Here is a 27,071-nt window from a genome sequence, read left to right as displayed (position 1 = left end):
ACACACACACACACACACACGTGTAGAACATGTGCACATGGATTCAGGAGGCATCACCATCAAAATGTTCCATCAAGTGAGGCTGGTGATTTGTACGAGCTATTCTGCTATTGGAGCTGTTATTTTAACTGCTCGTGTGGGTTCAACACAAGATGGGCCTTTTAGTCGCGTATTTAATTGAGATGAACAGTTGAATGGATCGCATCGATGAGTGAGTTCATAGTAATGATCAATTTTTTCTACCATGCTAAAAGAGCCATGATTTCCTTGCGGTCAGATTGATCCATAAACTTGTTTTGATAGAATGCTTTGCAGCATTTTGATGACGATCTGATGAGCAATGGAACACAGGTTTCAGTTGTTGTCCATTGAGGCTTATCAATACTGGATGAGTTTAGACACCCAGTGGACCAGCAGGTGGCATATTATCACCATCCAGCTGTTAAAATCTCTAACCACTGTACACATGACCGGCTCAAACATCTGTGCGCGCGCGCACGCACGCACGCACGCGCGCACACGCACACACGCACACGCACAGTAATGCCAGGAAAGAGTTTGTGATTGGTGTATCATACTCTTGTATCCTATGGGCTTGTACAAAACAATATTGGTGACTTTATAACACATCCCATTGTAAAGGCCTAGTAAAGCCTAAAACACGTTTCCTTTTTACATGTGTATTCAGCAGGACTTGTTCATGGAATCAGTCTGCCCCTGGGGCCCCTTGATAAGCTTATGTAATGCTGCTTGCTCAGTACAAAGACGTTTCGTTTGTTACAACCTCCAGGCCTATGTCTATTACATTGGTGCGTCATTAAAAAGGCTGCTTCTGCCTCATCAGCAAGCTAAAGTGCTGACCTCAACCGAAACGTCTAAGTCTTTGGAACCTTGCCTGGGAAACAATTTCAGTTGAGCAAAAGCAGGAATACTATGCGGAAAAATAATGACAAGTTATACAGTTGAGACACGTTATTGGTAATGCCAAGATGGCAATTACCTCGGATAAAGTTAAGCGGCATATAAAACCAAGTTTGAATGAACTGAATATAATGATCTTAATTTGCAATCAGGATTTAGACAAGATGTGCAAAGCAGTAATGCAGAGTGGAACAGCACCTTCTGGGATTCTACAAAGCTCTGTATTCAGTTAAAATATTTAAAGAAAACACTTCTGTCCATGAACATACTAATGACCAAAAGAATGCTATGGAGTTCCCATGTTCAGATAACCAGACCAGCTGTGGCGGGGCATAAGAAACACTCTTTGCTTCCAACATTAAAAGGGCCAATGTGCCCTTGAGCAAGCCAGCCGAGCTGATAGCGCTGGTCTTCTGCCAACGACAGAGCCTATTGGCTGCACCAGCCAGTACAAACATCCAAAGACAAGCAAGGAGGCCGGGTTTTATTTGAAAACCGTTCCAACCTCAACGCATTACCACTCAAGGTGACATCGGCAAGACACACCTCCTAATTTTGGCGACCACCAAAAAACATCTTGAACACACCTCTTCCTACCCACCCAGTCTGCAAAATGCAAAGGCCAGACTTTTGGCTATTTTGCAACGCAGCACGTTTAGTAGACGACACTAAAAAAGTGTCATCTTGCAATGGAATCCTTCAACCGCTAAAAGCCTTGTCAGATCCGACGCGAGAAACAACACACTGAAAATATCACGAGTCTTAACGTAGAGCAGATGTGCATCGTCACAAACTCCTGAATAAATTAAACCCAAATAACTGCATGACCCAGTCTGCGCTTTAAGTCTAACTATGAGAGTAGGTTTTTCCTTTGTCATTTCGTTTCTAACCTCTGGGAGTTGGCTTGGTACTAAACTGAACGGGGAACAGAGAGGGAGGGGAGCTGCTGAGGGCTGATCTGAGCCAGTGCTTCCTACCTTGGACATTTTCCAGTACGAAAATGGATAATGAGCGCACAAACACACACACATAGTATGTCCATTACACACACACACACACACACACAAACATCTTTATAGTACACAGTGTGGCACTGGGAAATCAAATGGGAGAGAGCGATAGAGATACCAAGAAAGAAGGAATAGCAGAACGTTGATGCTCATTGGAAACTCTACGAGAATGCAGAACGGTAAAGGCACTGAATACATTGACACCGAATGGAAACGAGAGATTATTCATCGCACTACGGCCCAATTAGCAAAGAGGAAGAAGAGGGCAGAGACAAACAGAAAGAGAAAAATGAGAGGGAGAAATTAAAACTAGAAGTCACAGATTGCTAGTTTATTAACCAAGAAACGCACAGATACCAACATGCAACAAGGTCATGACTAATAGTCAAATTAGGTAACATTAGAATACAATGAAATAAAGTATTTAAATATAGAATATCAACATAATATATATTATTTACCATTAGAATAACTAAATGCAAAGTTCCACCTGCAGACTTGGCCACCACCACTAAACATCCCCACTGAACTGGTTGCTATCACACGACGAAGCCAACTAAAACTGTACAGCTCATTAGCGAGTCAACTGAGCTGGACATGAATAGACACTTCTTTATCAATCCTCATCGGTGATTTAATGGCTGAGTGCTGTGCTCAAAACAACTCCCCCTGATAGGGAATTTCTCCAGCTACATGTTCTACCCATTAAACTTTCAAATGAACCAACATGGCTGCAGGCTTTAAACATTTCTTTATAAAAAACAATGGAGAGCGGAACATTGTAGTAAATTATGTACCACATAAAGCAGTATCATGTTGTTGGTTGTTAAAGTTCATTTGAACCTGAGAATGTTTGCAAAACAGGCATGATGGAATATAGAAAATAAATTAACTTTCGGTTCTACATAGCTGCGGGGGAAATTATGGGCTTGTTTTTTCTCCTAAACAATGTAACCTAACCAGTATTGGATTTTAACCATTACAAATGAAGTGCTGTGTTCATCTGTGTGGATAAAAGCGAGGCACTTGCTTCATTGCTCATGAATAGAGTTTGGCTGTTTATCCAAATCCAACACAATTTTAAGATGCAGTGGCAAGAAACGCAAATCACCAAGAAAATGTGGACGTGCAAAGGTTTAATTTGGAAAATGATTGTACTGACTCTGCATTGTCAAAATAATCAGGGTTCCCCAAAAATAATGTCATGTGCTATTAATGCTATTTCCCAATTCCACCATGTAACTTTTCAAAAGGACGAAGGAAGTCAGTGTCTTTCAGGTCCACTCTTGGCATGACTTTAGGTTAATATCTGAAGTCTGAATGCAGTCGAGCCAAAATCTGGATGCACTGGGCGTTTCACTTTCTTTCGCTTTGTTTCAACCACGTTGTTCAAGCGAGAATCTGTAAAAGAGTGATTGGCTTAACACAAGTCCAGCCAGAAATAGTAAACTCTAAAGAAGTGTCTGTGAAGATGTCAAACTAAAATCATGTAGACGACCAGCTCCTGTAGAAATACTTTGGTCGGCTATCTCTGCACCGAACCAGGAAGCAAGACCACTTGCAGTGTCTGTTTTCCGGCCCATGCGCTGTTCTTGATGACAGATCGCCAGCAAAGGACCCCCCCCACCCCCCCCACCCCGTGACTGCTTTACATGAGGGGGTTGGAGCACACACTTTGGGAAGATCCCAGATCATGTCATTGCACCATTCATTCACAATGGATAGTCCAGAAGACGGGCCCGACGTTAATGATGCTTGTTGCCAACGTTTTTCCCATCAACAGCCAACCAAAATTCCCACAACAGCAGCAGAAAGCCATCACGTTACACCCTCATGCGGGCAGGAACACGTGTAAAATACAAAGCTAGACAAGACCGCAGTGGACGCCGAATAGACAAATATCAGCCATCAGACGAGTGCTATCTAAAAATAAGGCGTGTCGGTGGCCAAGGTGACAGACGGGCCGAGAGGAGACATATGAGGAAGAGGAGGAAGCGATCAGCCCCCTGTATTGGAAAGAGAAGTTGTGTTTTTGCTATCCGTGAAACCCTATGTCCGAGTGACGGACCCATTAATCAGTCTCTGCGGCATTATCGCCATGTTCGGTCCGATAAGGAAGAAGAGGCAGTCCTGAGACAATATCATCCCTAATTCATTGCATTGCACCACAACATTGGTGCAACCCACCTCAGGGAATCTTAGCACCAATCCATCACACCACTCAATTGGTGCAAGGCCAAACAGAATATGGAAGGCAGGAGAGCTACTGTGGTTATGCATACATTTCCTGAATCACCTAACCCCCCCCCCCCCTTCATTCAGCTGAAGAGGGCCAGTTGGGACCAGCACACTTGATACCCATCCAGCAGTTGGCTCATTGCCATTCATGAGTCTTGGAAAGGGAAGGTGGGATGGAAAGAATACACACAGCCAACATGGCAAAGATAAGAGAAAACAAGCAGGTACAAAAGGAAGACGCTATAGTATAGTTTATAGTTTAGGTATGACCTTAAGGAGAATATTAGGCCAGGAGGGAAAAGGGAAACTCAAAACATACCACCGGCGATACAAGCCGCTTACACAGCAGCACTGAGGGAATACGTCGTGGGTCAGAGTTCTCTCAAACCATGCCTTGGGTTGTGCTGCGCATTTGGTCTCATTTATGAACGGCCGCGTAGAAAAGAGCTCACCTTCTCAACAGGAAGGGAATAACCCAATCCTACCACGTGCAACAGATAAAAGGCATTAAGACCCATGAAGCCCTCCTCCAGTACTGCTCAGTGAGGGAGTCGAAGGAGAGGGCGTTACGCTTAATCTTTAGGTATTCCCCCGGCCGGGGTCCAGTGGAATTTATGAACCTGACGAGGATCAGCCATTAATTTAATCATTTTATGAGTGTGGCAGGGCTACAGTAATTATAGTGCAGAAGTCAAATTCCTACCATTATTACCTATTGTGTGTTGTAGACCTCTTAGCCATTTCCATGGCTAAGAGGTCCCCTAATCCCCTAAAGCCTAATCAACCCACTTAACACAGTACACAACAGTCTGTGAGGATTCATTCCCCCTCCACCTGCACGCAGGCATGCTGATCAAAGCATAAGCAGCACTAATTTGAATAAATATGGAGATAAGAGAATTCATTTGCATTGATTCACCTGGGAGCCACAGACTCGAAGGGCCTATCAAGGCAGCCAGCTGCCGGCCCGAGGCCCGGTTCGGTCTGCCTTGCAGGAGGTGGATTATTATAAGGTTAGTCACCCACCAGCCTGCAGGCACGCTGATTGAACCCCTGGCCTGGCACGCCAGGTCGGACCGATCACCCATCAACTTTTCTGTCAATTTCAATTTCTTACTTTGAATCAATATCATTGGTTGGATTTTACACGGTTAGTACGTTGTTATCTCGAAGGAAAGTTTTTCTGGCTTTTTTTGTTGCAAGGGCATTATAATTGACATGCATATGGTCATAGTTTTAAATGTACATTCTTCATGGGGTGCTTGCGTTGATGTACAAAACTTTATTCGATATGGAACACCATATGATCAAATACATATTGGCTGTTGAATAGGTGTGCGTTTATGTATTGTTTACATTTAATTGTTACGCATGAAGTTGGACTCTATGCATGAAAGGTGCAATATAAATATAGCTTTTATTCATCCATTAAATAAAAACAATAGGGCATTTCTTTCCTCTTGCACGCATGCAACACCTCTCTGCGGTTCTATATTAAGAACCAAACAGTTTCGGTGGTGACTGTTTCGCACTGCGGCCCCTGGGTGGAAAGTGGAGGGAGGGCTGAGGGTGAGTGGTGGTGGTGATGACGTGTGTCCTGTAATTGTTAGAGAGAGAGAGCAGAGTGCTCGTAAACTGGGTGGTTTTGGGGGCCAGGACGAGTGAAACACTATCAGGCAATAGTCAACAAAATGAGGTCATTATCTCAAAAGGCAGGATTGCACACGAGTAAGACGGATCAGGGGGGGTTCTGCCCGATCCATTATTAGTTGTGAAGGTGGACATATATGGTATGAAGGGGCGGAGGGAGACCATGTTACTGTGTAGAGAGTCAGCATTTCACTGACTTGGCACGAATAAGCAGCATGAAGAAGAATCAAAGTAAATTCATGTTTATTTCTAAAATCTCCTAAACCGAAAGAGACAGAAAAGGAAAGAAGCGTCAGAGGTTAAAGTATAGGTTGATTGTGTGTATAGTCGTGGAAAAACCAGCTTCAACCGTACAATCATTCCGAATGATGAAAATCAAAAAGGCAAGCGCTGAGATAAATCTAGAGAGCGAGTCATGCATCAGTAAGACAGGTTGAGTTAGGCCAAGGACAATGTCGAAGAGCCTCCCGCGGCCGACAGTGAGTCAGCCTACTACAGTTACTGGGAAGTCAGTCCTGTAGGAAAATAAATACCATCAGGCTACACAATGGACTACGTCCTCCCTAGAACACACCCAAACCGCTCTCCGGCAGCCTCCACATCATTGGTTAGCGTTACAGTACAAAGACACACCCTCGATCAGGACAGGAAACCGACCAAACACCACCCGCCACAGCATCCGCCCCTCCACCACCACTTTTACTGTTTCGCTTCGGGATATATTTTGCATTATATCATCAGATGTTGAATGATTTCCACCGCAGCAGGGTGCTGCACACCTGCCAACAACTTGCGTTATTTAGTTTTACTGGGAAGACTTTGAGGTAGGAGGACTGTGCAGCTTGCCATTGCTTTAATAGCGGTTGCCACTCAAATGCTAAACTGCCTTGATGAATGGCCGTTTGAAAAAGGTAATGGACTGCAGCTTCATTAGCCTAAGTGAACCCAAGGCTACCGAGGCATACCAAATACTAACAACTGGTCTCCACGGGGTAGACGTACGCCAGTCTAATTATAAGCACTGCTCACTCAGGCCTGGCACCCTGCAACACTCCCATATAACCCAGCTCCTGTGACAGCTATGACTAAGGGTAAATAGACAATTAATATTTGACATATGACCTCACATGATGTGAATCATGCGCCCCAGTATATTGAACAAAATGGATGTATATAATGTCAAACGGAACATAATGTCAAACGGTCAACCTGACGCTGAGGACAATGAGAAATGGATAATTTAAAAAAAGTTTTTCATGTATTTCATAAATTATAGGATTGTATATTAATAATACTATAAAACATAAGTGTTGTGTTGTTATGGTTCAATGGAGGGGATCGATTTTCTGGATCAAAGAAGACTCTGAGATGAGTTGAAGGCGATAGGAGGAATTCAAAAGAAAAATTGAATAGCTATAAAACACATTGGATATTACTGCCCCACATTTGCCCCTCACGGTCTTTTCATCAATGGAAACAAGATAGATCTTGTTCCATTGTTGACACGAGACGGAGCAACGCGGATAGGAAGATGAAGCTAAGCTTTATCTGCTTAGCCACGCCATGAATTTGTAAGCATTCAAGAGGCTGAAGTGAAGTACACTCACTGGAGACTACTGATCCTTATTGTGGATGAGTTGCAGATGTAAGCTCTGCATTAGGCAATGTACTTTAGGTTCGTCATTGTCAATAACTACCAGCATGCATACGATCGGATGATTTTAATGACATCAACAAAAGGACATTGTAAACATTGGTTTTCTATAACCTATCCAAGGATTGTTGTGTTGCAGTGCGCTTTGAGCATTTTTTTTTAAGAATAAGAGCGATACAAAGTTATCAGTACACAGATGTCTTGGTTTAACGGCTGTAACATTTTATGAATCAGTTATGACTTTGAGGATTGGTATAAAAGGTTATTCTGTTCACTCCTCCACCTACTATTGTATTGTGAACAAATAACAGCAATAACGGTAGTAAGAATTGTAATAGGCTCAGCAATTGTTTTTTTTGTTTTTTTAATAGTGCTTCCTTCCTGCACCCCTGCTTGATAGTGTAGTTCATCTGTCACTACATACACAGCTTAAAACCGAAAACAGGGGATGCGAAGGGAAAAATGTGGGTGTGCCATCACACCACCACATAAAAACAACCCTCTCCACATGATGGGCCCCCATATTCTCCGGCGCAAATTTAAAAGCAAACACCAAAATGGAAACAGATGTGGAGCAGTTACAGTTCCTCTGCTCTGGTGTGCGTTTGATGATGATTCTTTTTGGTGTTGCGATTTCTCTCCTGGTCGCAGTAGAATCCTTTTCTCTGCCAAAGATAACTTAAAGAGTTCGGAAAAATAGACAGAGCAGTGGTGGGGGTAGAAGATGTGGAACACGTGTGGTTTCATATGTCTTTGGTCCGCCCTCTTGACCCACAAGGAACCTAGTGGACTTTGTGGTCCAATAACTCCTTTTTATGATCTCCTTCAAAAGGGTAATGGTCTAGTTCGCCTTGCTATGCAAGCCAGCTGCTCAGAGGCGGAACCTCAACTGCATTCTATTCTCTTGAACCCCTAATGAACAATACGAAATAAAGAGTTGCAAATTGAGGAACTCAAAGTGCAAGGCAATTCATGGAAAACCCTGCACTTGAGTAACCACAAAAAGAGGAAACTGACCTCTTGCCTTGCAAGTCAATCTGGTTACCATAAGTACATCTTCAGATTAAAATAATGAATCAGGCTAATGTATACAATTGAACAACTTTACAGTGATGTTATACACTGCAGCAAAGTAAAGTAAGGGGACAACATTAGCTGAGACTTGCTCCTTGCTTACCACATGAGTAAGCAAAGCTAATCACCAAGCAGTTTTTCACAGGGCGTTATACAAGGTGAACTTCCACAACAACAACTCGGATACAAGCCAGCTCTTCTCCCGTTCCTTCTCTCAAAGCAGACTGGGCGGTGTTGTTTAAAATATGACTTTCAAGAAAATGAAAAAGCGAACTTCTGTGACATCTACCCCTGGTTTCGAGGGAATGATGCAGTAGAAGACAGCACAGGGAGGGGAGGAACCGCTCCTGAATTGTTTTGGTAAACCCATACTATGCGAAAAGTGTAAGTGTATGGCTTACTCGCCTCTTTAGGTTTTTGTCTTTGGACTTCGAAAAACAGTCCATCAACAAATAGATGGATTTCATGTGACGTTAGGCAAATATTAAAACAGTCACACGTCACCATTGCATTTTGAATTTCAAAATGACGTGTAACTATGCATGCAGCACTGTATCCTGACTTGGAAAGGACGATCCAAAATGTACAACTAATGCCTTGTACCTTTTTGCATTTCAGCGACAAAAAATATATACGCCACGTATTTCATTCAAAATTAATACACGTCGTCTTCATAATTCATTTGGCACCAACCAAGCCTGACCCCAATTGTACATGTGGAGCAACCAACTAGTCGACTCTTCCCAAGCCCCTCCATGGTCCCTTATTTACACACTTCCCTGGCCCCAGCTTTCTTCAAGATAAAAATAGAAAACTGGCAGAGACCACTAACACCAGATTATATTTGCAAGACGCAAACTGGTTACTTTTTTCCTAACGAAATCCAATGCAAAAAGCATCATTGAATATATTTACCTGAATCGCGGGGAGTCCTTCAAACACTCCTCAAATTCCACAGCGATCTTCATTTTGCTTGCAGGCTGGAGAGATGTTTGATTAAAGCCAGTAATCCAGGCAGGAATGTCTAGTTACCTTTCTACTGTGGCGCTAATCCCTGCGAGATGTCAAACTGTCTGTCACACTGCGAGCTAGCCAGCGCGGCTAGCTTGCTCTAAATACAAATATCTGACAATTCAACCATAGACGTGTAGATTTTAAATGTCTGTCTCTATCGACTCTACAGGAAAAGTCAGTGGAAGTGGCTAAAAAAACAACGAAGTGTGTCTCTAGTCGCTAGGTCATAGCCGCTAGTGAAGTGGAAGCGTCCGTTCCCGTTCCTTCACTAGGAGCGGAGAGGCGCTTCCTGAATTCTCCGCGGGACACCCAATCAGATCCTAGAGGGCGAGAGGCGCTTTTCTGAATGCTTCGCGGGACAGCCAATCAGACCGCTCCCAGGTCGAGGGCGAGCGGACTACTACATAGTTGTTACACTGTTTGAAGTTATTCTCTGTTTAAGGTTGTGCTAAACATCTGATATGTTTATAACCTTGGACATTTTTTTATTCTGAAATGCAATTAACCAGTCAAATATTGCAAATAAATGGAATATGAACTATCCGAAATTGAATCACAAAAAAAGGTTCAGAAATTTAGCAAACGTTGGTAGGCAACCCATGGCCATACGTTAAAGCAACACCAGTGCACCACTTTGAGTAATTAGTTGCTTTATCCGCTTATAAATGTTGTAAATCCATGGATAACTTGTTTTTGCGTGTCCAACTGCCACCTTGTGGCCATGGTTTAGCACAACACATTGACCTGAGGAAAACCTTCCACAAGCACAGGTGCAAGTCACATTTTTAAAAATGCACTTTGTACGTGATCCTGCATTAATAGATGTATGGGCATTGTTACATCCAAGCCTTTTGAATTAAGAACCGTATTTGTTGGAACTTAATGCATTTTAGTATTTTGTAATATAATTAATGACATAGGTCTGAGTCACATAGATTTTGCTAACATTGTTTAATGAAGAAACAAAAATGCACATCTTTGTGATTAAGTACATGCAAATTCGAAATACAAAAACATATGAATCAGACAATCTTGAGACACACGAAAGGAGACATGATTTTCTGTGTTTGTTTGAAAACATGGTAAATATTTAGCTATTCAAAAGCAAGGTGAGGGGCAGGAGAAAGAGGACATGGCATATCCATAGCGTAGATTGATACACACTTACATGAATACAGTAAAGTATTGCAATCTCCATCATGAGGTTAAAGTCAACTTGTGAATAAATGTGTGCGCAGTCGATCCTTTTATCTCAAGTAACAAAGTTAACAAAACTCTTAAGCATCCTTTTTGCAACAAGTCACACGTAGAATAAGAGGTTTGTCAGATTTAAGCCACATCCAGTATGAGCTATAGCAGATTGAGAATCTGATTGAAGAGGGAGCAATAGATACAGCTTCGATCACGCATTATCCGCTCGTAAATCATAAAGAAACAGAAGCATGCCACACAAAGATGAAGTAATTTTAAGATTTGAGTTTCAGTAATTGTATTTAAGTCAAATTCCTAGCCAGGCAGACTCACCTACTTGTATTATGGTTCAGATATTTAATCCAGATAATTGTATCAATAATGTTCCTAAACCATGTATGCATGTCAACATCATGCTTTGAACTTAGTTTTGGTCTACCACTGGATATATTCAGGAGTTCAAGAGTTTAAACAGATATTTTCAGAACAAATGCAAGTAAAGTGTTAGCTTTAATGTAAGCTCAGTGATTCAGTGTTCTGCTCTTGGAGCTCTAATACTACTCCTTAAAGCCACAAGGCTCAAACTCAATATGGCGGCCCAATCTGTGTAATGACCAACAAACAGTCTTCTGACGTGTGCATAAGGCCTGAGGGACAGATGCATGTAGAGAGAAGCTTTTAAAATATATGACAAGACATGCTTAGGGTTCAAATAAATTAACACAGTAATGGGCAATCACACATTTAAGGGCAATATGTAATATCCGGTTATAACAGTGCGTACAACTACATTTAATATAGCATTATATGAAAACCCCTTTTCACATCTTTACAAGACCTTTGTATTACATAAAATGTGCTTTCTATACTCTTTCAGACCTTCCTCCACATTGAATCTTTTGAACATAAGTTAAATTACAAGTGGTATTTTCCTCTTGTCTAAACTCTAATATGACAGAAGGGCTAAATAGCACTTAAGACAGTCTCTATCTCTTACTCTCCCAGAGCCTTCCAAAGCTCTCTCTTCACAGAACCAGCAGAAAGACTTGTGCTGGGAATTTAAGACAAGGCAAATGCAACAACCGGCAGCTTTACATTACAAAAATTTAATTCATCCTGTAAAAAAAAAAAGTCCTCTAAATGTCAAAAAAGATACACCATCAGGGGCAACATAGCCCCGCCAGTTATGAGAATGCTGATTTAATTTAACCGTAAGTTTGTATAATTTATAATAATTTACAGCTTGAGCTTTACATTTGAGCAAAGTTCCTGTTGACATGTCTTGCATAACATGCGAGACATGACATTCTGAACTGACAGAATGCTCCATACTTAACAGAGAGAAGTTGATGTATGAGGGATAAGTAGATGAGATGCATTTGAGCGCATTACTGCAGCGGCAAGGAAAGGGATTGTTCTGTATTGGAATTCAGATTTTAACCGGGAAGCCATGCTATAAATCGTTCATGAGTGAGATTGATTCAATATATTTTAAATACATATATTTATATTTTAGTCGTGAAAATTCTGCTGGTTATCAAGTAGAGGTGAAATAATAATAGATCCAATTACAGGGTTAATCAGAAGCCTCTATAATTGGTCATGAATAACACACTGGAATAAAGATATGGTCACACACAATCTTAATCGAATGGCATTATGTTTCATAACCATAGAGTGCTAATTGGCATTATCATTGTTATTATGAGTCATACTATGAGGACACAAGAAAGCTCGCCAAGGTGATTTATATAAAATGTGTGGGGAATGGGAAAAAACAAAGAGCCAGGTTATGGGTCATAAATAAATGGAACCCTTACTCACTACTGCAACCACCATTGAGATAAATAATGCAGAGGGCCATGCGTCGACAGGGCTGCTGTGGAGAGACAGTGGATCTGGTCAGCAAGCCCACTCTGCTCCACGACGGAGGGGAGAGGGCTACCTGCTTCATAACAATCAGTGGTCCAGCACAGTCTTTAAAAAGGAGCTCGGGGACAAGTCCCGGTTCTTAGTCCTTGGCGCGAATCAAGTGTGAGAGAGGTCAGAAAGGGAAACGAATAGGCTTCTTGGCAACAGTGGAAGTCAGTTGTCTGCATTAGCATCTCTTCCAGAAGTAAAAGGTCAAAAACACTTTTTTTTTTTTTTTTAAGGGGTGTATTGCACTGCATTGTTACGTTATTTAAAGGAGTTGTAGACAAGGACGACAGGCCGGCAATGTTATTGGCTGTTGAAGGTGTTGAATTATAGTTGGTGTAGACTTGGTGGTCGGCTGGTTGGTGCAACACCAGGACAGCGAGTACAGTAGCGGAGTAGTCCGTCTGGATCAGAGTAGAGATAAGCAGGATAACACAGGGACAGAGCGAGGAGTGCCACTCCTAGGAGTCCAGAGATTCAGCTAGGAACCAGAAGAGAAGAGCGTTAGAGAGACACATGACAGAAAAATGAAGAAAACAAAAGCAATAATCATAGTCTTTCTGTTACGCTATTCGTCAAGTGATGAGGTCCATTTTGCCCTGAACTACAGGGATTGGAGCACACTAATGGTTACATGACAACAAGATAAGCTAAAGTTTGACAGCTTTAAATCAAACGGTTTCGCAATGTTTGCGTCGCTTCATGCAAGACCACCATTTTGATTCAGTTACTGTATTCCCTCTGAGCCAACCTTTCCACAATATCTGGGATACAGCATAGATTACCTGTGTCAAAATCTGCCTGCTTAAACGGAAGGTCATGAATGACCGAGTCATGGTGAAACTAACAGGGTTTACAACAAATGCTCAGTGATCTAACAAAAATTAGAAAGATATCCTGGCGGACTGAATAAACCCGTGGATGTAAATATAACAATGGCACCGATTCACCCATGTCATTCTGGAGCTACGCATTAATCTCTGTGAGTGACAATGCTGACAGCCAATCAAAATCCTGTCTTGAGTCGCCCGGCTTAACTTGCTCCATCAATCAGACGTTCAGGGGGAGTCACATAGTGACTGAGTGCAAATGAACGAAAGAGGCCGAGAGCACAACTACTGAAGCGTTCCTGAAGGCCAGAACTCTTCCTCACCTTCCTGCGGAGGGTCAACGTGGATTTCCTCCGTCTCCTCCACCTTCTCCTCCTTCTCCTCTGTTGGTTCTGCTGCCGTGGCCACCTCCTCCGTCACGTCCCTCATCTCTTCGTCTTCGTCCTCATCCTCGTCTTCGTCATCCTCGTTGGCGATGAGCTGACGGGCGAGCTTGATGTTCATGCCTTCGTTGTAGTGCATCTTCCTCATCATCTGAAACTGTGACCTCTTAGCTATGAGAGAGGGAGAGACATTTGGAGTGGGTTACCAACAGCTGGTGTGCAGCGGCATTATTGGGGCTTATTAACACTTGTACACCTGCTAACTACTACACTATTGGCTAAAGAGAAAGTACTAGTACGTCAAATTTAAAATGAGAAGGAGGTACATAAGAGAGAATGCAAAAATAGATGGCAGGAAAAAAAAAAGCAGTGACACTTTTTTTGTGTCTTGCCAACGCAAACACAGAACTTGAACTGCAGACTCAATTCTTCCCGCCCTTTCACGGCCGTGCCTCAGTAAAGAGTGATCTCTCCGACCTAATCACCAACATTTACGACCAGTCCCTGATACGGGTGAACCCGCTGCCATCCGGTCCACCGTTGCCGTTTTTCGGTTTTGGTTTTGAGACATATAAATATTTCCTTTTCACCATAGTTACAGTGGACATTTCCATGTTGACTGCTAACAACATAATGAGTAATGTTTTCAATAACATAACAAGGTGAAGTTACAGATTAACCCCCCCCTGTATGGAGCCAGATCCCTTTTCCTGATGCCTTGCTTCTACTTATATTGCAATGTAAAGGGTTGATCTATCTAATGGATTCATCAACATATTGCTGTAATCTGCTATAAGCTACTATATGCTACATTACTACAAATCCATGATGATGAAGAAGTGGTTTGAGATGCTAGGATTAAACATCACTCAATGAGGAGAGTAACGGGGTTATATAAGAAATATAAAAAGAATGGAAGGCAAAGCAACTTCAAAAGCAGTCTGACTACAGACGACACCGGGCATCTGTAGTGGGTCTATTTTTGTAAACAATCATTTGAGAGAAAGCATCACTGCTAACTGGGGCTGGGGGGAGACATCCAGCTATGATGAAGTGGATAGAGTATATGACCCAGTTACCATATATGGAAGTGAGCGACATTTAGCTGGGAGACCGTTAGAGGCCACACTCACAATGAGAGACCTGAGTGAAAGACCGAGAGGCCGAGGGTGCATGTATTGGTCGGGTGCTAGCATGTGCGAGAACTTGAACACATTATTACTGTAGAGATGATGGGAATGTTTTGGACTTGGATGTGTTAATGGAATAAGTAGATTACACAACGGTACACTAAATCAAAGAGTTTGGAAATTGTAGCGCGAGGTTGCCTCATCTGCCAATCACGTCTGGGAGGACACGTTAGCATTCTAATCTAGTCCAAGAGACAGTTGACATCTGTCAGTCACTAATCAACCAGTCTGCAGTGTAGAGAGACATCAGGCAAGCTAAACTAAACACAGTTCACACTGTGTGGCTAGGAAGTGCTCTAGAGACTCAAGTCTTTGAAGAGGGCAGATAGACATACAGGGAGAAGGCTTGGAGGCTGTGGTCCCAAAAGGGCCATTGTTCACTTGGAACAGCCCCAGTGTGTTCGCCACTGCTCTGAGGGAGTAATACGGACAAGACGTTCGGTATAAGGCTAAAGTTCATTGTATGTGTGTGACTGTGTCTGTCTGTGTGTCTTAAAGTCAAATTTAAGACTTTTTAAGACCTTTTTAATACCACCTTGAATGAAATTTAAGACCTAAAACACGCAATGGTGGGGGGGATCCTGCTGTATTATAACCCAAGCATAGCATGTGTGTCACTCAATGAGACTCATTCACCTACCCATTGTCGCAGACTAGCTAGCAAGCACGCAGATAATCATTTATATATGCAGCTAGCAAGAAAGAAGCCTCTCTATATGTCCTTCCTGAACAGTCCAACGAGAAAAATAATGCCCCGACAAATTTAAGACCTTGAGTTACAGTATTTAAGACCAGCATATAACGAATTTGGAACGAATTTAAGACTTTTCAAGGCCTTAAATTTAGAAACATGAATTTAAGACTTTTTAAGACTTTAAGGATGCGCGGACACCCTGGTTTGGTCCTGTACCTTGTTCTTCAGCACTTATCTCCTCTTCCTCCTCCTCTTCACTGCTCCCCTCCTCCTCCTCCCCCCCCATGAATCGGTGATCTACGTTCTCTGCTGCCGTTAGCCTGAAAGAGACGGATGGGGGAAATGGAAGAAGCCTTATTAAAACAGAATATATAGCAGGGAGGGGCGCATGACTAGCCAGGCGTCCCCGGTGGTCTGTCCGCGTGTTCATTCAGAGATGGGATCTCACGCAGCAAACCGATGAACCCAAACCCCATTCTCCGTGGAATATACTGCCAGGTCAACCTGAATAAAGGAAAGAAAGCGACCATCACACAGAGACGTTTTATGCTGGTTCCAGAACAAAGAGAAGGATGGTCGCCTGCAGAATCAAAGCGTTAAAGTAAAAGCTACAATGGCCCTGGGGAGAGGCTATTAGTCCGGGAGAACCAGCAGACAGCGACTGAGATGGAGAGAACCCAGGGGGAAAGGAAACGATTCAGCCTCGAAGTCGGAATAACGCGAGAAAAGGATCGGCAAAATGTGGCAAGAGCAATACATAAGAATGAAAGAATATAATGTTGGAGATGATTCACAGACAAGGAGGAGAAGAGTGAAGTGACCAGCAGGATGAGCGGGAGCAGCTGTTGGCCTATCAAAAAGGCTTTTGGTGAATCAAATGTAGCTAATTGACTTAGGAGCCTGGAGCTGTCTCACATTCCCTTCTTGTAGCGCTGAGATCAGGCCCACACCCTTCCTGGATAATGCACTACCTTGTATGAGCACAGTGGCCAGGAGCAAAGTCCTACTATTAGAATCCAGCACAGCTCCCATTCGGCTGTCCGTTAATCTCACACATTAAAAAACATGATTGCTTAAACTATTTTGTGACGCGGCAGCAAAATGATTCCCACACACACACACACACACACACACACACACACACACACACACACACACACACACACACACACACACACACACACACACACACACACACACACACACACACACACACACACACACACACACACACACCAATATTGCAGTCCGCTCAGAGGCAGAGTACAGTAGACTGCGACAGCATACTGCCTGGGCAGCTCGGGGCTGCAGGCATCGACAGAGCAGCTGCTTCACGCTGCAGCTCAGCCATGAGTTACTGCCAGGTCAGGCCTGGATGCCTGCCTTGCTACTGCTAGTTGCTGCTAGCGCTACCGTTTACCCTGACAGCTGCTGATGAGTCACACCATCCTTACTCCTCCTTAACACATGTTAAGGAGGAGTCCAGGATGGGTCAAAAAGTAAAGAAAGAATTTCCCCCAAAAAAGGGACAATAAAGGATTACTTAACTAACACATACACACATCATACTCCCATTTCGACTATAGACAAACGGATGATGGAGGATAATCCAAAGAATAAATAGTAAACACAAAAGTGTGTACACAGCTAACAGTATGCAGAAGCAGCACTTTGCAAGGCACTACGACTCGCAACCATGTGCGTCATTGGAGAGACCAGAGGATAAAGCGAAGTAGCTGATAAGACAATAACTTTCAAAGCACTTTCACCATGAGAATAGCTGCGTACACATGCAGGTCAAATGGGGTTGTTTTTGGTTGGCTGTGGCAATCAACTGCGAGATCAGGTATCAAAGTCTGATGACAATATACACTGGAGCTCTATCTCCTCTCTTCCTTCCTTCCTTCCTGCCTGCCTCCCTCCCTCCCTATACTTACTTTGAGGCTAGGTCGTCGGCCGTAGGCGCGCTGTGACCGTCTGAGTCACTGAGGGCACCCTCGTCATCTTCGTCACCCACCATCCTGAGAGGGCAAAGAGAGAGGTGTCAGAGAATGAGACGACAGAAGAACCAGAGACCTTTCAGGGAACGAAAGGCCGGAGGAAAGAGAATGGAAGGGTTTGTGCATGATAGGTGAATGAGACAGTGAGAGCGAGTGAGTGAGTGAGTGAGTGAGTGAGTGAGTGAGTGAGTGAGTGAGTGAGTGAGTGAGTGAGTGAGTGAGTGAGTGAGTGAGTGAGTGAGTGAGTGAGTGAGTGAGTGAGTGAGTGAGTGAGTGAGTGAGTGAGTGAGTGAGTGAGTGAGTGAGTGAGTGAGTGAGTGAGTGAGTGAGTGAGTGAGTGAGTGAGTGAGTGAGCGAGCGAGCGAGCGAGCGAGCGAGTAATCAGGTAGAAGAGAAAGTCGATTCAAATCATGACAGGCAAAGGTTGGTCAATGTTGGGATGGGAAGAAGATGACAAAGAAGGAGGAGACACGACAGCCGAGTGAAAGGAGGGAGAGAGAGGCGAGGAGCTCCTCACCTGTTGTAGGGCGTGCTGGGTTCGTCTATCTTCATCATACCGTAGTCTTTGTCAGCTGGGTGGTACGTCGCAAGGATGTTCATCTCGTCCCACTTCTGGGACTTCTTCCTGTGGAAGGAGAGGAGAAGGGCAGAGGAAGCACGTTGGTCACAGAGGAAGAAAATAACCCAAAACAAAACGACAAAGGATTGGAGTGTTACCACCAGCATTTCTATAGAGCTTAGAACATAGAAACAATGGTGATTAATGCCATTAATAAATGGAAGAATGTTTGACAGAAAGGTGCCGCCACAGAGAACTAAACTGATTAACAAATAAGCATATTAAAATACTTGGGGAAAGAGGATAAAACTATTTGCATTGCCGCCCTCGTTTTGTGCAGAAAGTCTTGAGTCAGGATAAAAAAAAGTCTCACTGTTCCAGTTTGCTTTTTATTTAGACAACTGAACCGAGTTGGTCTCTGCTCAAGGGAAACCTGTACCAACCATATTCTCACAGCTGTGTTTCAGACAATAGACTGAACTTTGAAATCCATGAAGGAAATGAATTAGAAAAGGGCCCTGTCTGCCTTAGACAATAACGACAAACTAACGGCAAGGGAGAAAACCATAGAGATTTCATTTCAAATCACGAGTGCTCAATTTAATTTAAATAGAGCTTTTCTAGACACAGCCCAGTCAGCTTGGGGAGGGCGGGGTTATCCCCTAATCACAATGCACGGTGAGGGCGCTTATGAACAGCCTCTCTTAGCAGCCTCAGAAGGAAGAGGAAGGAGGAAAAGTCAGAGCTCGGCAGGTTAGCATCAATATTGGAATTGATCAGTGGGGGGCCTTGAGGACATGCTGTGTGGCTGAGACTCTGAACCGCCCTGGAGGAGGAGAGGGTTCGCACACCTGAGCTCCAACCTCGTCGGGTGTACGTGACTCACAACCACCACGGGCCTCTGTTCCACTACAAATCCATTCAGCGGTGGTATAATCTGTAATTTAACGAGTGAAATGAAATGAGCGTGGATGACGCAACCTCCATCTGTGAGAGAAGTGGATCGCACTCCCCTGAAGGGCAGAGACTAGCATCAGGGACTAAATATAGAGACGTATTCCTGCCTATGCTCTGCAGAGCATCCTTCCGAGGTGGCCGACAGAAGGGTAGGTCTTGCTTGAGAAGCTCACTCCAGTTAAAACTCATTAACTGGAGTGAGCTGGCGCCACGGTTAGCCGAGATGCACTATCGGGTGGCATCGTCTCAGAGTGAGTGGTGTGGAAAAGGTCTAAAGGTCTCCCATGTTGCCGTTTCTAGTGTGTTCACTTCGGAGGGGTTCAATCAAACGGATCCCTGAGAGATAAGAAATGGACACACAGGAACATGACATGCAGGACCTTGTTGGCTGGTGTGGTTAGGATTAAGCAGATCTCGCCAGGTTTCTGGTGAGTTTTATAAGCGTATCTTTACATATTTTGCAGGCAAAGGGCATTGCTGAGGTTAATTATTTAGGAATATCATCCTCAAAATACCTGGGCATGTGGGGATGAGGTCTTTCAGAATTATTTAGTGAGTGGGAGCATGAGGTCAACGTCCCTAGGCTGATAAGACAGGTGGTTCCTTATGATATCTTTCAATTATTAATACAAATTATCCCCCAAAAATGTCTCAACTTTAACCAATCCCGGCACAGTATCAAAAGAGTGCTATACCTAACCCTACAGAGGAACAAAAGTGTATACCAGAACAAACTCTCAAACTTATTGTTGACCTGTATGATTTCAATTATTCTCCCATTTGTTAGATGGAATTTTTTTTAAGTCAAGTGCCCTCAGTTGCCCTCAGTCGGCATCGATGACCAGGATAAAATGTCCTGGTAGGGGGGTTGTTCCTTCACAATATAGTCTAGCTTTACTGCGTGCCGATGCCAAGCTGTCAACATATGCGGCTTGAAAGATAGTGAAGGAAAGATACAGTTTCACAGAAGCGCATGTCCTTCTCCAAACACACAGACCATTGTTGTATGGAATTAAATATGCATGACAAGGAACAACGATAATGGTTGGTTGATTGAAGGCAAGAAACAGGGCTCCAATAGGAAAAAAAAGATGTCAGCCCATCGAATTCAGTCGTTCAAACAATAAAGAGTTTGAGTAACAGGTTTAGAGAAACGTTAATGTGAATGTCTCCCTTAACCAGCAGGTACCCCAAAACCAGCTTTTAAAATATTTATTCATAAATAGGATGTAATTTCCTACAGGTGGACTGGAGTCAAGTTTGATTAAAAAGTAGAACCTGGTTTAATTTGCCAGTGCCTGTCTTTCGGTATTTTAAGAATAATAAATGCAGAATTAACTTTGGCTTCTCTTTATAATAAAAGTAAACAAACAAACATAACAAAATAAACTAGTTTATTGAAAGCCCTAAATCCTTCGGTCATTAAGGTTAAGGTTAAAAAGAAGCAGAAGGAAATTGTCTGTTGACAGTCTGCTCATAATAAATTACATTCTGTTGAAGCTGCATTGGCCGCAATTCAATGCCCTACAATAGAGCATATTGTTTTAAGTTTGTTGGCACAACCTTGCATCATGGTCAATACCTTTTGAAAGTCAGTCAAAGTCTTTCCAAGGTCAGACACGTCTCCTAAGAAGCAGAAGCAGTCCTTATTAACTAGCTGAAAACCTGCATTACATTTATTCAGCTGGCACTTTTATCCAGAGCGACTTACGATAGGTGCATTCAACCATGAAGATACACCCCCAAAAAAGCAATATTCTTTAGTGCTACATTTAACAAATAAGAGGTAGAGTTGTTGTTGCTGTTGTCGTTGTTTTCATTGGCCGAGACACGGTCTTAACAGGTGAGCTTTCAGTCTGCGACAGAAGATGTGTAGGGTTTCTGCTGTCCTGTCAGTGGAGAGTTCGTTCCACCATGCTGGTTCTAGCATGCTACAGTGCAGCTACTGTGCAGTTTGTATTTAGTGCTGCCTGGTAACACACATCATCCTATTTTCTTCAGACTATTTTCGTATCAACACAGAAAAAAATGGTGTCACTATCGGGAATGGAATATATTAATATCTGCCATCTTGCGTGAGCGTGACCTATTTTCTCATAGGGCAGTTCAGCCAAAGGCTGTCGAATAACATCTCGAGAAGGAGAAAAGGAAACAACGCTAAAGACAACATAACATTCTACACTATACCCTACAAGGGCTTGTAAATGCTCCCAACAAATGCTTTGCCAGGTTTTACTTTTAGTAAGTTCAAGGGTTAGATTATCCACTGGCTAAGAGTAAACTGATGTATAAGAAGAGGTCAAACACTGAACATTACACTTTCACTGTAATTTGTTCTGTATTTATTATAATACTAGTTCTGAACTATTAATAATAATCAAAAAATATATCAGCAGTCAAAGACATCTCCCAATAATGGGTGATTTGCATTAAACTGCTGGCCAATCTAACGAGGGAACTCAGGTCAATAACCGGGCCAACATGTACTGTACATCACTAACGTTACTGGATCTGCGCATCACTAGTATGGCTCTACCAGAACCAAACATTGTCAACGATGAAACCTGAAAGGGCTTGCCTTACTGCCGTGGAATATGTTTGGTATGAAAGACGGTAATCTCGAGTTGTTTGCTGACCGATAGCGAAACGGTCAGGAACAACCAGGTGTTTGTAGAAACGGGCCCCAAAGGCAAGTGTACAGTGTCTACTGCCTAGTTAAAGATATGGATCGTAACGTGACTGTGCCGCCCCTGTCACCACCGCTGCTGTTAGCTCCTGCCTGCTTATTCTCTGCACATCTAGCTAACTGATTAGGTTCGCTCGTCCAATAGAGCAGGGATGAGCACCATGAAACACACATAGACTTTGCAATAACTACACATACAGTGAACTCTACATACATGGAGCAATGATGGAATACGTTTAACGACATAACCGCAGTTCGTTGGACCACCGGTGGCGGCTAACAAGTGTTTAGCTAGCAGCCTTGGCTAGGAGTGTGGGCTGAAGTTAGTTGGCGTGTGACTTACTGCTGGTCATCCTCAGAAAGTCCGGGCGTTTCTTCGGGGTTTTCCGAGGGCACATCTTCGGGCAGGGGTTTGATGTTCGTCTCGTTGTTTTTGTTTTTCAGGATACCTTTAATCGGTCGTGTCGCTGCCATTCCACACGCTGTGTGACCGCCGCCGGTTTTCTCAAAGTAGGCAAATTGTCTCGTAGCAATTTCTTAGAAGAACGCAATTCCTTATAGATTAATTCAGTTTTGACTACCATAAACCGAGGACCAGTTACGTTTTATATGCACACATCCTCATAACTCTACTCTCTTGTACAAAGTTGAGAGTAATCTATCATTCCTGTGCTGCACACATTGACAGTGCGCACATCATACGCATACAACCGCCAAGCAAGGCACTACCTTCGCGCGGCTCTGTCTTCTTGGACCAACAATCTCGCGAGAAGTCAATAAAAATTGGATCGTAAAATACGCCATGTTTGACGGGTCAAAAATACTGTTGTAATCAAAAATACAGTGGGAACCCTTATACATGTGTGCAGAAAAAATGATAGATTACTCTTAGACTACGAATGTATACATATTGATTCATTTTATTTCAAGTAAAACATGGCAGGTCCTTATTGACCTCTGTCAAACAAAGTTGTAGCCTAACATTTCATGCAGTGTCTATGCATTCACCAAATTAACATGCTTCAAAAATTGAAAACATATAAGGGATAGGAAAATACTACAACACAACCCAAAAATGTTTTTAAAGAAAAAAACAGTAGGCGTGTCTCTAAAAGCCTTTTCATATATTTTATTTATGAACAATTTGTCTATGGTTTGCTGTGCGTCACAGTGCCACTTTAGTTTCAAACGTCATGTGACAAAAAAAGTGAGGGGACAATTCTTCCTCCTGTGAATGTCTAGTCCATTCTCTGGACACACCTTCGGGCCAGGGAACGAGCCACGCCTAGCTGCTGCAGCCAGGATTTCTCTGTAAATGTACTTCATCACAGAGAAAAATACATGTTACACGCAAATACAAAATGTATAGGCCTAGCGATATTATTGTATACAAAAGAAAAACATATATAATGTATTCGTAATAGACAGACCTGGAAATGGCCAGCCAGTAAACGGCATTTTCCTTGTGGGTGCGGTCGCCACTTCCATGAGCGTTATTAAGCATGAGGGGCTTTTCCTGCGCTTGGAGATTTAGCTGCCTTGGATTAGTACCAAATGTGATGGGTGGCAGCCATGCCCTGCCTCCCGGCGAATCTCTATCCCTGTCATCCTTGCTTTCACCTGAAAAGACATCAACACCTCTCTTTCTACAATTTATTCGTTGTCTCTGTATTTTCTTGGACACAGCGTTGTCGGCAGGACACAGGCTCTGCAGCTGCTGTTTGTCTCCCTCTAGTGGCCGTCCGTAGAGTAGACGTGAACCCGTGAGAGGCGTCAAAACCTTGGCTCCAATCTTTCTGGGTACTTTGGTCTCATCTCTAACAGGTTTGGATGACATTTTCGACTCTGTGAAGCCATCCACCAGCACTGTGTCTCCGGCCCTGGATTTAATCGAAGCCCTGGTTGCATGCGCTCTCTTGAATGCTGCTTTTGTTTGTCCTACCTTCACCCAGGCTTTGATCTGAAGGTAGACACGCATGGACACACACAACTTTGGAAGAGACATCACCGAGTAGAGCTTGCTGACTATGTAGCACACACACATTTTGTGACGGTGCTGGAGGGCGATCTGCAAGGGGCAGCGGCCACAACGGTCTCTAGTGGCCAAGGTCACAGGGTTGTTGCTGACAAAGAGTTTGAGGATGAGAAGCTGACCGCGCTCTGCGGCTATGTGGATGGGGCATTTGCTGCTGTCTTGGTGAGAAGTTTTGTGGCACCACAGACGATACGGATGGACCCCTACTGGTCGCTCGGGGCGCGCCCTCCTCTGTAGAAGCCAGTCCGCTAGCTCCAGGTGGCCCATGAAGGCAGCGATGGAGAGCGCCACCCGCAGTTGAAACCTGCAATAGCAGCAAAATATTGATCTCGCTTGACTCGCTGAGTGATTGAAACCCATACCACAGCTCTTTGTATATATTTGACATTAAAGTACACCGGAGTAGGCTGTTATTGACACAAACCATGTGTTAGCATCATACCTCATCACTGCCTTCTCTTTTGACAGGTGGCATTGGATTGCCAATATGTGTCCTCGAACACAGCCCTGAATGAACTCCACCCACCCGTCCCATGTGTCCAATTGAAGAGTACTCCCTTTAGAAAAAGCAGAAACTGTTGCAGTCTATACGAACGGAACATGCAGAAAAAAATATTGAAACGTTCATTGTCATTTTTAAAACAATTGGTCTAGAAGCACAACAAAGACTGTTATAGACAAATAGTGAAATAATGCACTTTATGATAACAAACTAGTATTTGTGTATGACACCTTCAAGTCTGTAGAGTGCGCAATATAACAATGACTTTAAATCACAAGGTGTCAAACATTCATAAGAGGAGGACGTGTGGTGAAATGTCAGCCTACCCAATTCTATGTCATAGTCGCTCAGTAGGTTGCAGTCATAGAGTTCAACTCCGAGAGCCGTACTCAGTCTGAAGGTGCTGACTGGTAGGCCCACATGCAGGGAGATGATTGTTTTGAGCCTGGCTACCGTGGTACTCAAAAGGGGTGTAGGTTCTATAACGGAGAATGTCTCCTGCGTCACTACATTGAACACCTGTATCGCAGGTGGTGGTTTGTTCTGAAAAAAAAGCAAGACAAAGCACAAAAATGTGTTTAGCCATTAGAAAGGTTGCATTGTGAAATAATAAGCTTACACAAATTAATCTTCACAGAGTGTCTGATTACAGTAACAACGTTTTTTCTTGACCTCTATCATCCAGAGTGATTTAACAACACATTAAAAGCACTTAAACAGACAATTATTATTCAGCTTTTTTCGGTATAACATGAGTTCAAGAATAACATCAGTTCATAGAAAGATTTTCCTGAGAGTCATATCAAAATATTAATAATAATAATGTAAAATATTGTTTTTATATTATTTAATCATTCACATTTATATTCCCATGCTTGGGTCTGTCATTTGCTCCTGACTTTTTTTTAATATCCTATGGTAATATTGGTAAGGTTACATTGCTGCTCTCTGTCTCCCGATTCCCCATATATGCAGATGTTGCTTTTGGCACACCGATGCAATGGGTATGTGTTGCTTTAGCCTTTATGTAGCACTGCTATTGTTACTCTGTAGTAAAGTTTGGAGGACAATAAATACCTTCAGTCACACACACACACACACACACACACACACACACACACACACACACACACACACACACACACACACACACACACACACACACACACATGCTTGTGTGTATGTGATTTCTTATGCAAAGTTGCCTAGTGACAGTCTTGGCATCTGTCTGATAGTTTAAACCGGGGTCTTTTTGTCTTTGAATGACTCTTGCAACACAAGGCGTCAACAGGATAAACTGAAGACTAACACTCATAAACCCATTCCTTTGAAAGCCGTTTCTCTGTTGGGAACATAGTGTTCATATCGAGGTGTGGCTTAACCTTGCTGTGCGTGGGTCAGAGGCCATCATTTTCCACACATTAATCTTATTGCTATTGCAGAATAATTAAATAATGTGCAGTAACCCATGTTTTATGAAACAACATTATTCTTTAAGACCAAGGGTAAGCATTAACAACAATAAAATAATGAGCATACATAAAAGTGTAGGTTTTTTCTTAAATATTTGTTTACAATGTATTAAAAACTAACTTTGAAATTAACTATTTTTGAAGCTAAACAATGATATAACTTGTTGTCCCACTGTCATTTAGACCAATATTAATTGACCTATAATTAACACAAACAAGTCCTCTTGCTAAACATTTGATGAATTCAGAATGTGCTTTAGTCTTTTTTCTACCACAATTCGACTGTATCGTCAAACAAAACCATTATAAACCGACCCGTGTCTTTCAACAAGATTTGATTCTCACTATCTGTTGAAAAGTACATTAATTAACTCTATATTCTTACAGTGATAAATACCTTAATGAGGCACCGGAGGACAGCTCCAGGACTGACCCCCACGTCGCCCAGGACCCAGCCATCCTGCAGAGATGCACCAGCGTAACTTAACTCCAGCTCTTGCTGGACATCCTTGTCATTGGCTAATTGCAAAAGAAAGTATTTCTAGAAATAAAAGATAAGACGAACACCGATGACATTTTCAAATATGTGAAACTCTTTAAGATATGCAGATATGCATAATGGTATATTACTACGCATAGGCATTTCAATTTCTTAGTAGTCTACTAGTTTCCCTTCATCTTTCTCTATACTGCTCGCCAACGATTTTTTGGTGTTTGATGGAAATCAGTCAAATAACCTGACAAAGAAGCTCCCAGAAGAGACCCCAATTCAGAACTTTTACTACCGTCACCATCTGCTTAACGACCCCCACAGTCTGGTCCGCGGAGACGTGGAAGGGCTCCCTGAAGTCTTCATAGGAGACGAAGATCTTCATGTCTGACAGCCATCCAGTGGTGAGGACCCCGCTGCCTCCTTCCCCTTTCCCTTCGCTGGTGTTCTGGTCAGACAGAGCAGTGTGAGTGAGGTATATAAAGTGAGGGGCTGGGCCGTTGCATAAGGGGGGGCCGGCGTCAGTGTAGGGTGGCATCAGTGTAGGGTGGGTTGCTGGGAGGAAGACCCTCTATCATAAATAAAGAACAGGCTGGATGCGTAT

At 43.0% G+C, this 27,071-nt stretch overlaps 3 protein-coding genes across 4 annotated transcripts in view; all 3 read right to left on the bottom strand.

The window, feature by feature from the left end:
- LOC130393197 (arf-GAP with coiled-coil, ANK repeat and PH domain-containing protein 2-like) overlaps nucleotides 1–9,875 on the bottom strand; it is a 49,782-nt gene extending 39,907 nt beyond the window's left edge. Inside the window, exon 1 of one of the 2 annotated variants that reach the window (XM_056603819.1) lies at nucleotides 9,463–9,875. In XM_056603819.1, the coding sequence (XP_056459794.1) occupies nucleotides 9,463–9,515 (53 nt within the window). In that variant the 5' untranslated portion in view covers nucleotides 9,516–9,875. The remainder of the gene's footprint in view (nucleotides 1–9,462) is intronic. The other variant, XM_056603820.1, reaches the window with a different exon arrangement.
- Nucleotides 9,876–10,484: 609 nt separating this feature from the next.
- On the bottom strand, nucleotides 10,485–22,695 carry ppp1r2 (protein phosphatase 1, regulatory (inhibitor) subunit 2). Its single transcript, XM_056603822.1, has 6 exons — nucleotides 22,312–22,695; nucleotides 18,284–18,391; nucleotides 17,704–17,787; nucleotides 15,983–16,086; nucleotides 13,823–14,053; nucleotides 10,485–13,150 (listed from the first exon to the last, which is right to left on the bottom strand). Exons 1-6 carry the CDS (start codon nucleotides 22,440–22,442, stop codon nucleotides 13,131–13,133), a joined length of 678 nt encoding a protein of 225 aa, XP_056459797.1. The 5' UTR covers nucleotides 22,443–22,695; the 3' UTR covers nucleotides 10,485–13,130.
- Nucleotides 22,696–22,886: 191 nt separating this feature from the next.
- LOC130393504 (protein ANKUB1-like) lies at nucleotides 22,887–27,005 on the bottom strand. Its single transcript, XM_056604177.1, has 6 exons — nucleotides 26,763–27,005; nucleotides 26,375–26,518; nucleotides 24,832–25,048; nucleotides 24,446–24,560; nucleotides 23,399–24,307; nucleotides 22,887–23,288 (listed from the first exon to the last, which is right to left on the bottom strand). The coding sequence occupies exons 1-6, from the start codon at nucleotides 27,003–27,005 to the stop codon at nucleotides 23,207–23,209; spliced, it is 1,710 nt and encodes a 569-aa protein (XP_056460152.1). The 3' UTR covers nucleotides 22,887–23,206.
- Between the last annotated feature and the right edge of the window lie 66 nt (nucleotides 27,006–27,071).

Source organism: Gadus chalcogrammus, chromosome 12, assembly GCF_026213295.1.
Source record: "Gadus chalcogrammus isolate NIFS_2021 chromosome 12, NIFS_Gcha_1.0, whole genome shotgun sequence".
Classification (NCBI taxonomy): Eukaryota; Metazoa; Chordata; class Actinopteri; order Gadiformes; family Gadidae; genus Gadus; species Gadus chalcogrammus.
This window is presented reverse-complemented; position numbering and strand designations above follow the sequence as displayed.

Excerpts from the sequence above, each read along its gene's own strand:
- LOC130393504 (XM_056604177.1), bottom strand. The coding sequence starts at position 27,005 with ATGCCACCCTACACTGACGCCGGCCCCCCCTTATGCAACGGCCCAGCC. Across the intron at positions 26,519-26,762 it reads TCGTTAAGCAGATGGTGACG|AAATACTTTCTTTTGCAATT; the intron begins GTAGTAAAAGTT and ends TTTTATTTCTAG. Across the intron at positions 25,049-26,374 it reads TCCTCCGGTGCCTCATTAAG|AACAAACCACCACCTGCGAT; the intron begins GTATTTATCACT and ends CTTTTTTTTCAG.
- ppp1r2 (XM_056603822.1), bottom strand. The coding sequence starts at position 22,442 with ATGGCAGCGACACGACCGATTAAAGGTATCCTGAAAAACAAAAACAAC. Across the intron at positions 17,788-18,283 it reads CCCAGCACGCCCTACAACAG|GATGGTGGGTGACGAAGATG; the intron begins GTGAGGAGCTCC and ends TTGCCCTCTCAG. Across the intron at positions 13,151-13,822 it reads CGTTGACCCTCCGCAGGAAG|CTGAATCTCTGGACTCCTAG; the intron begins GTGAGGAAGAGT and ends TCTGGTTCCTAG.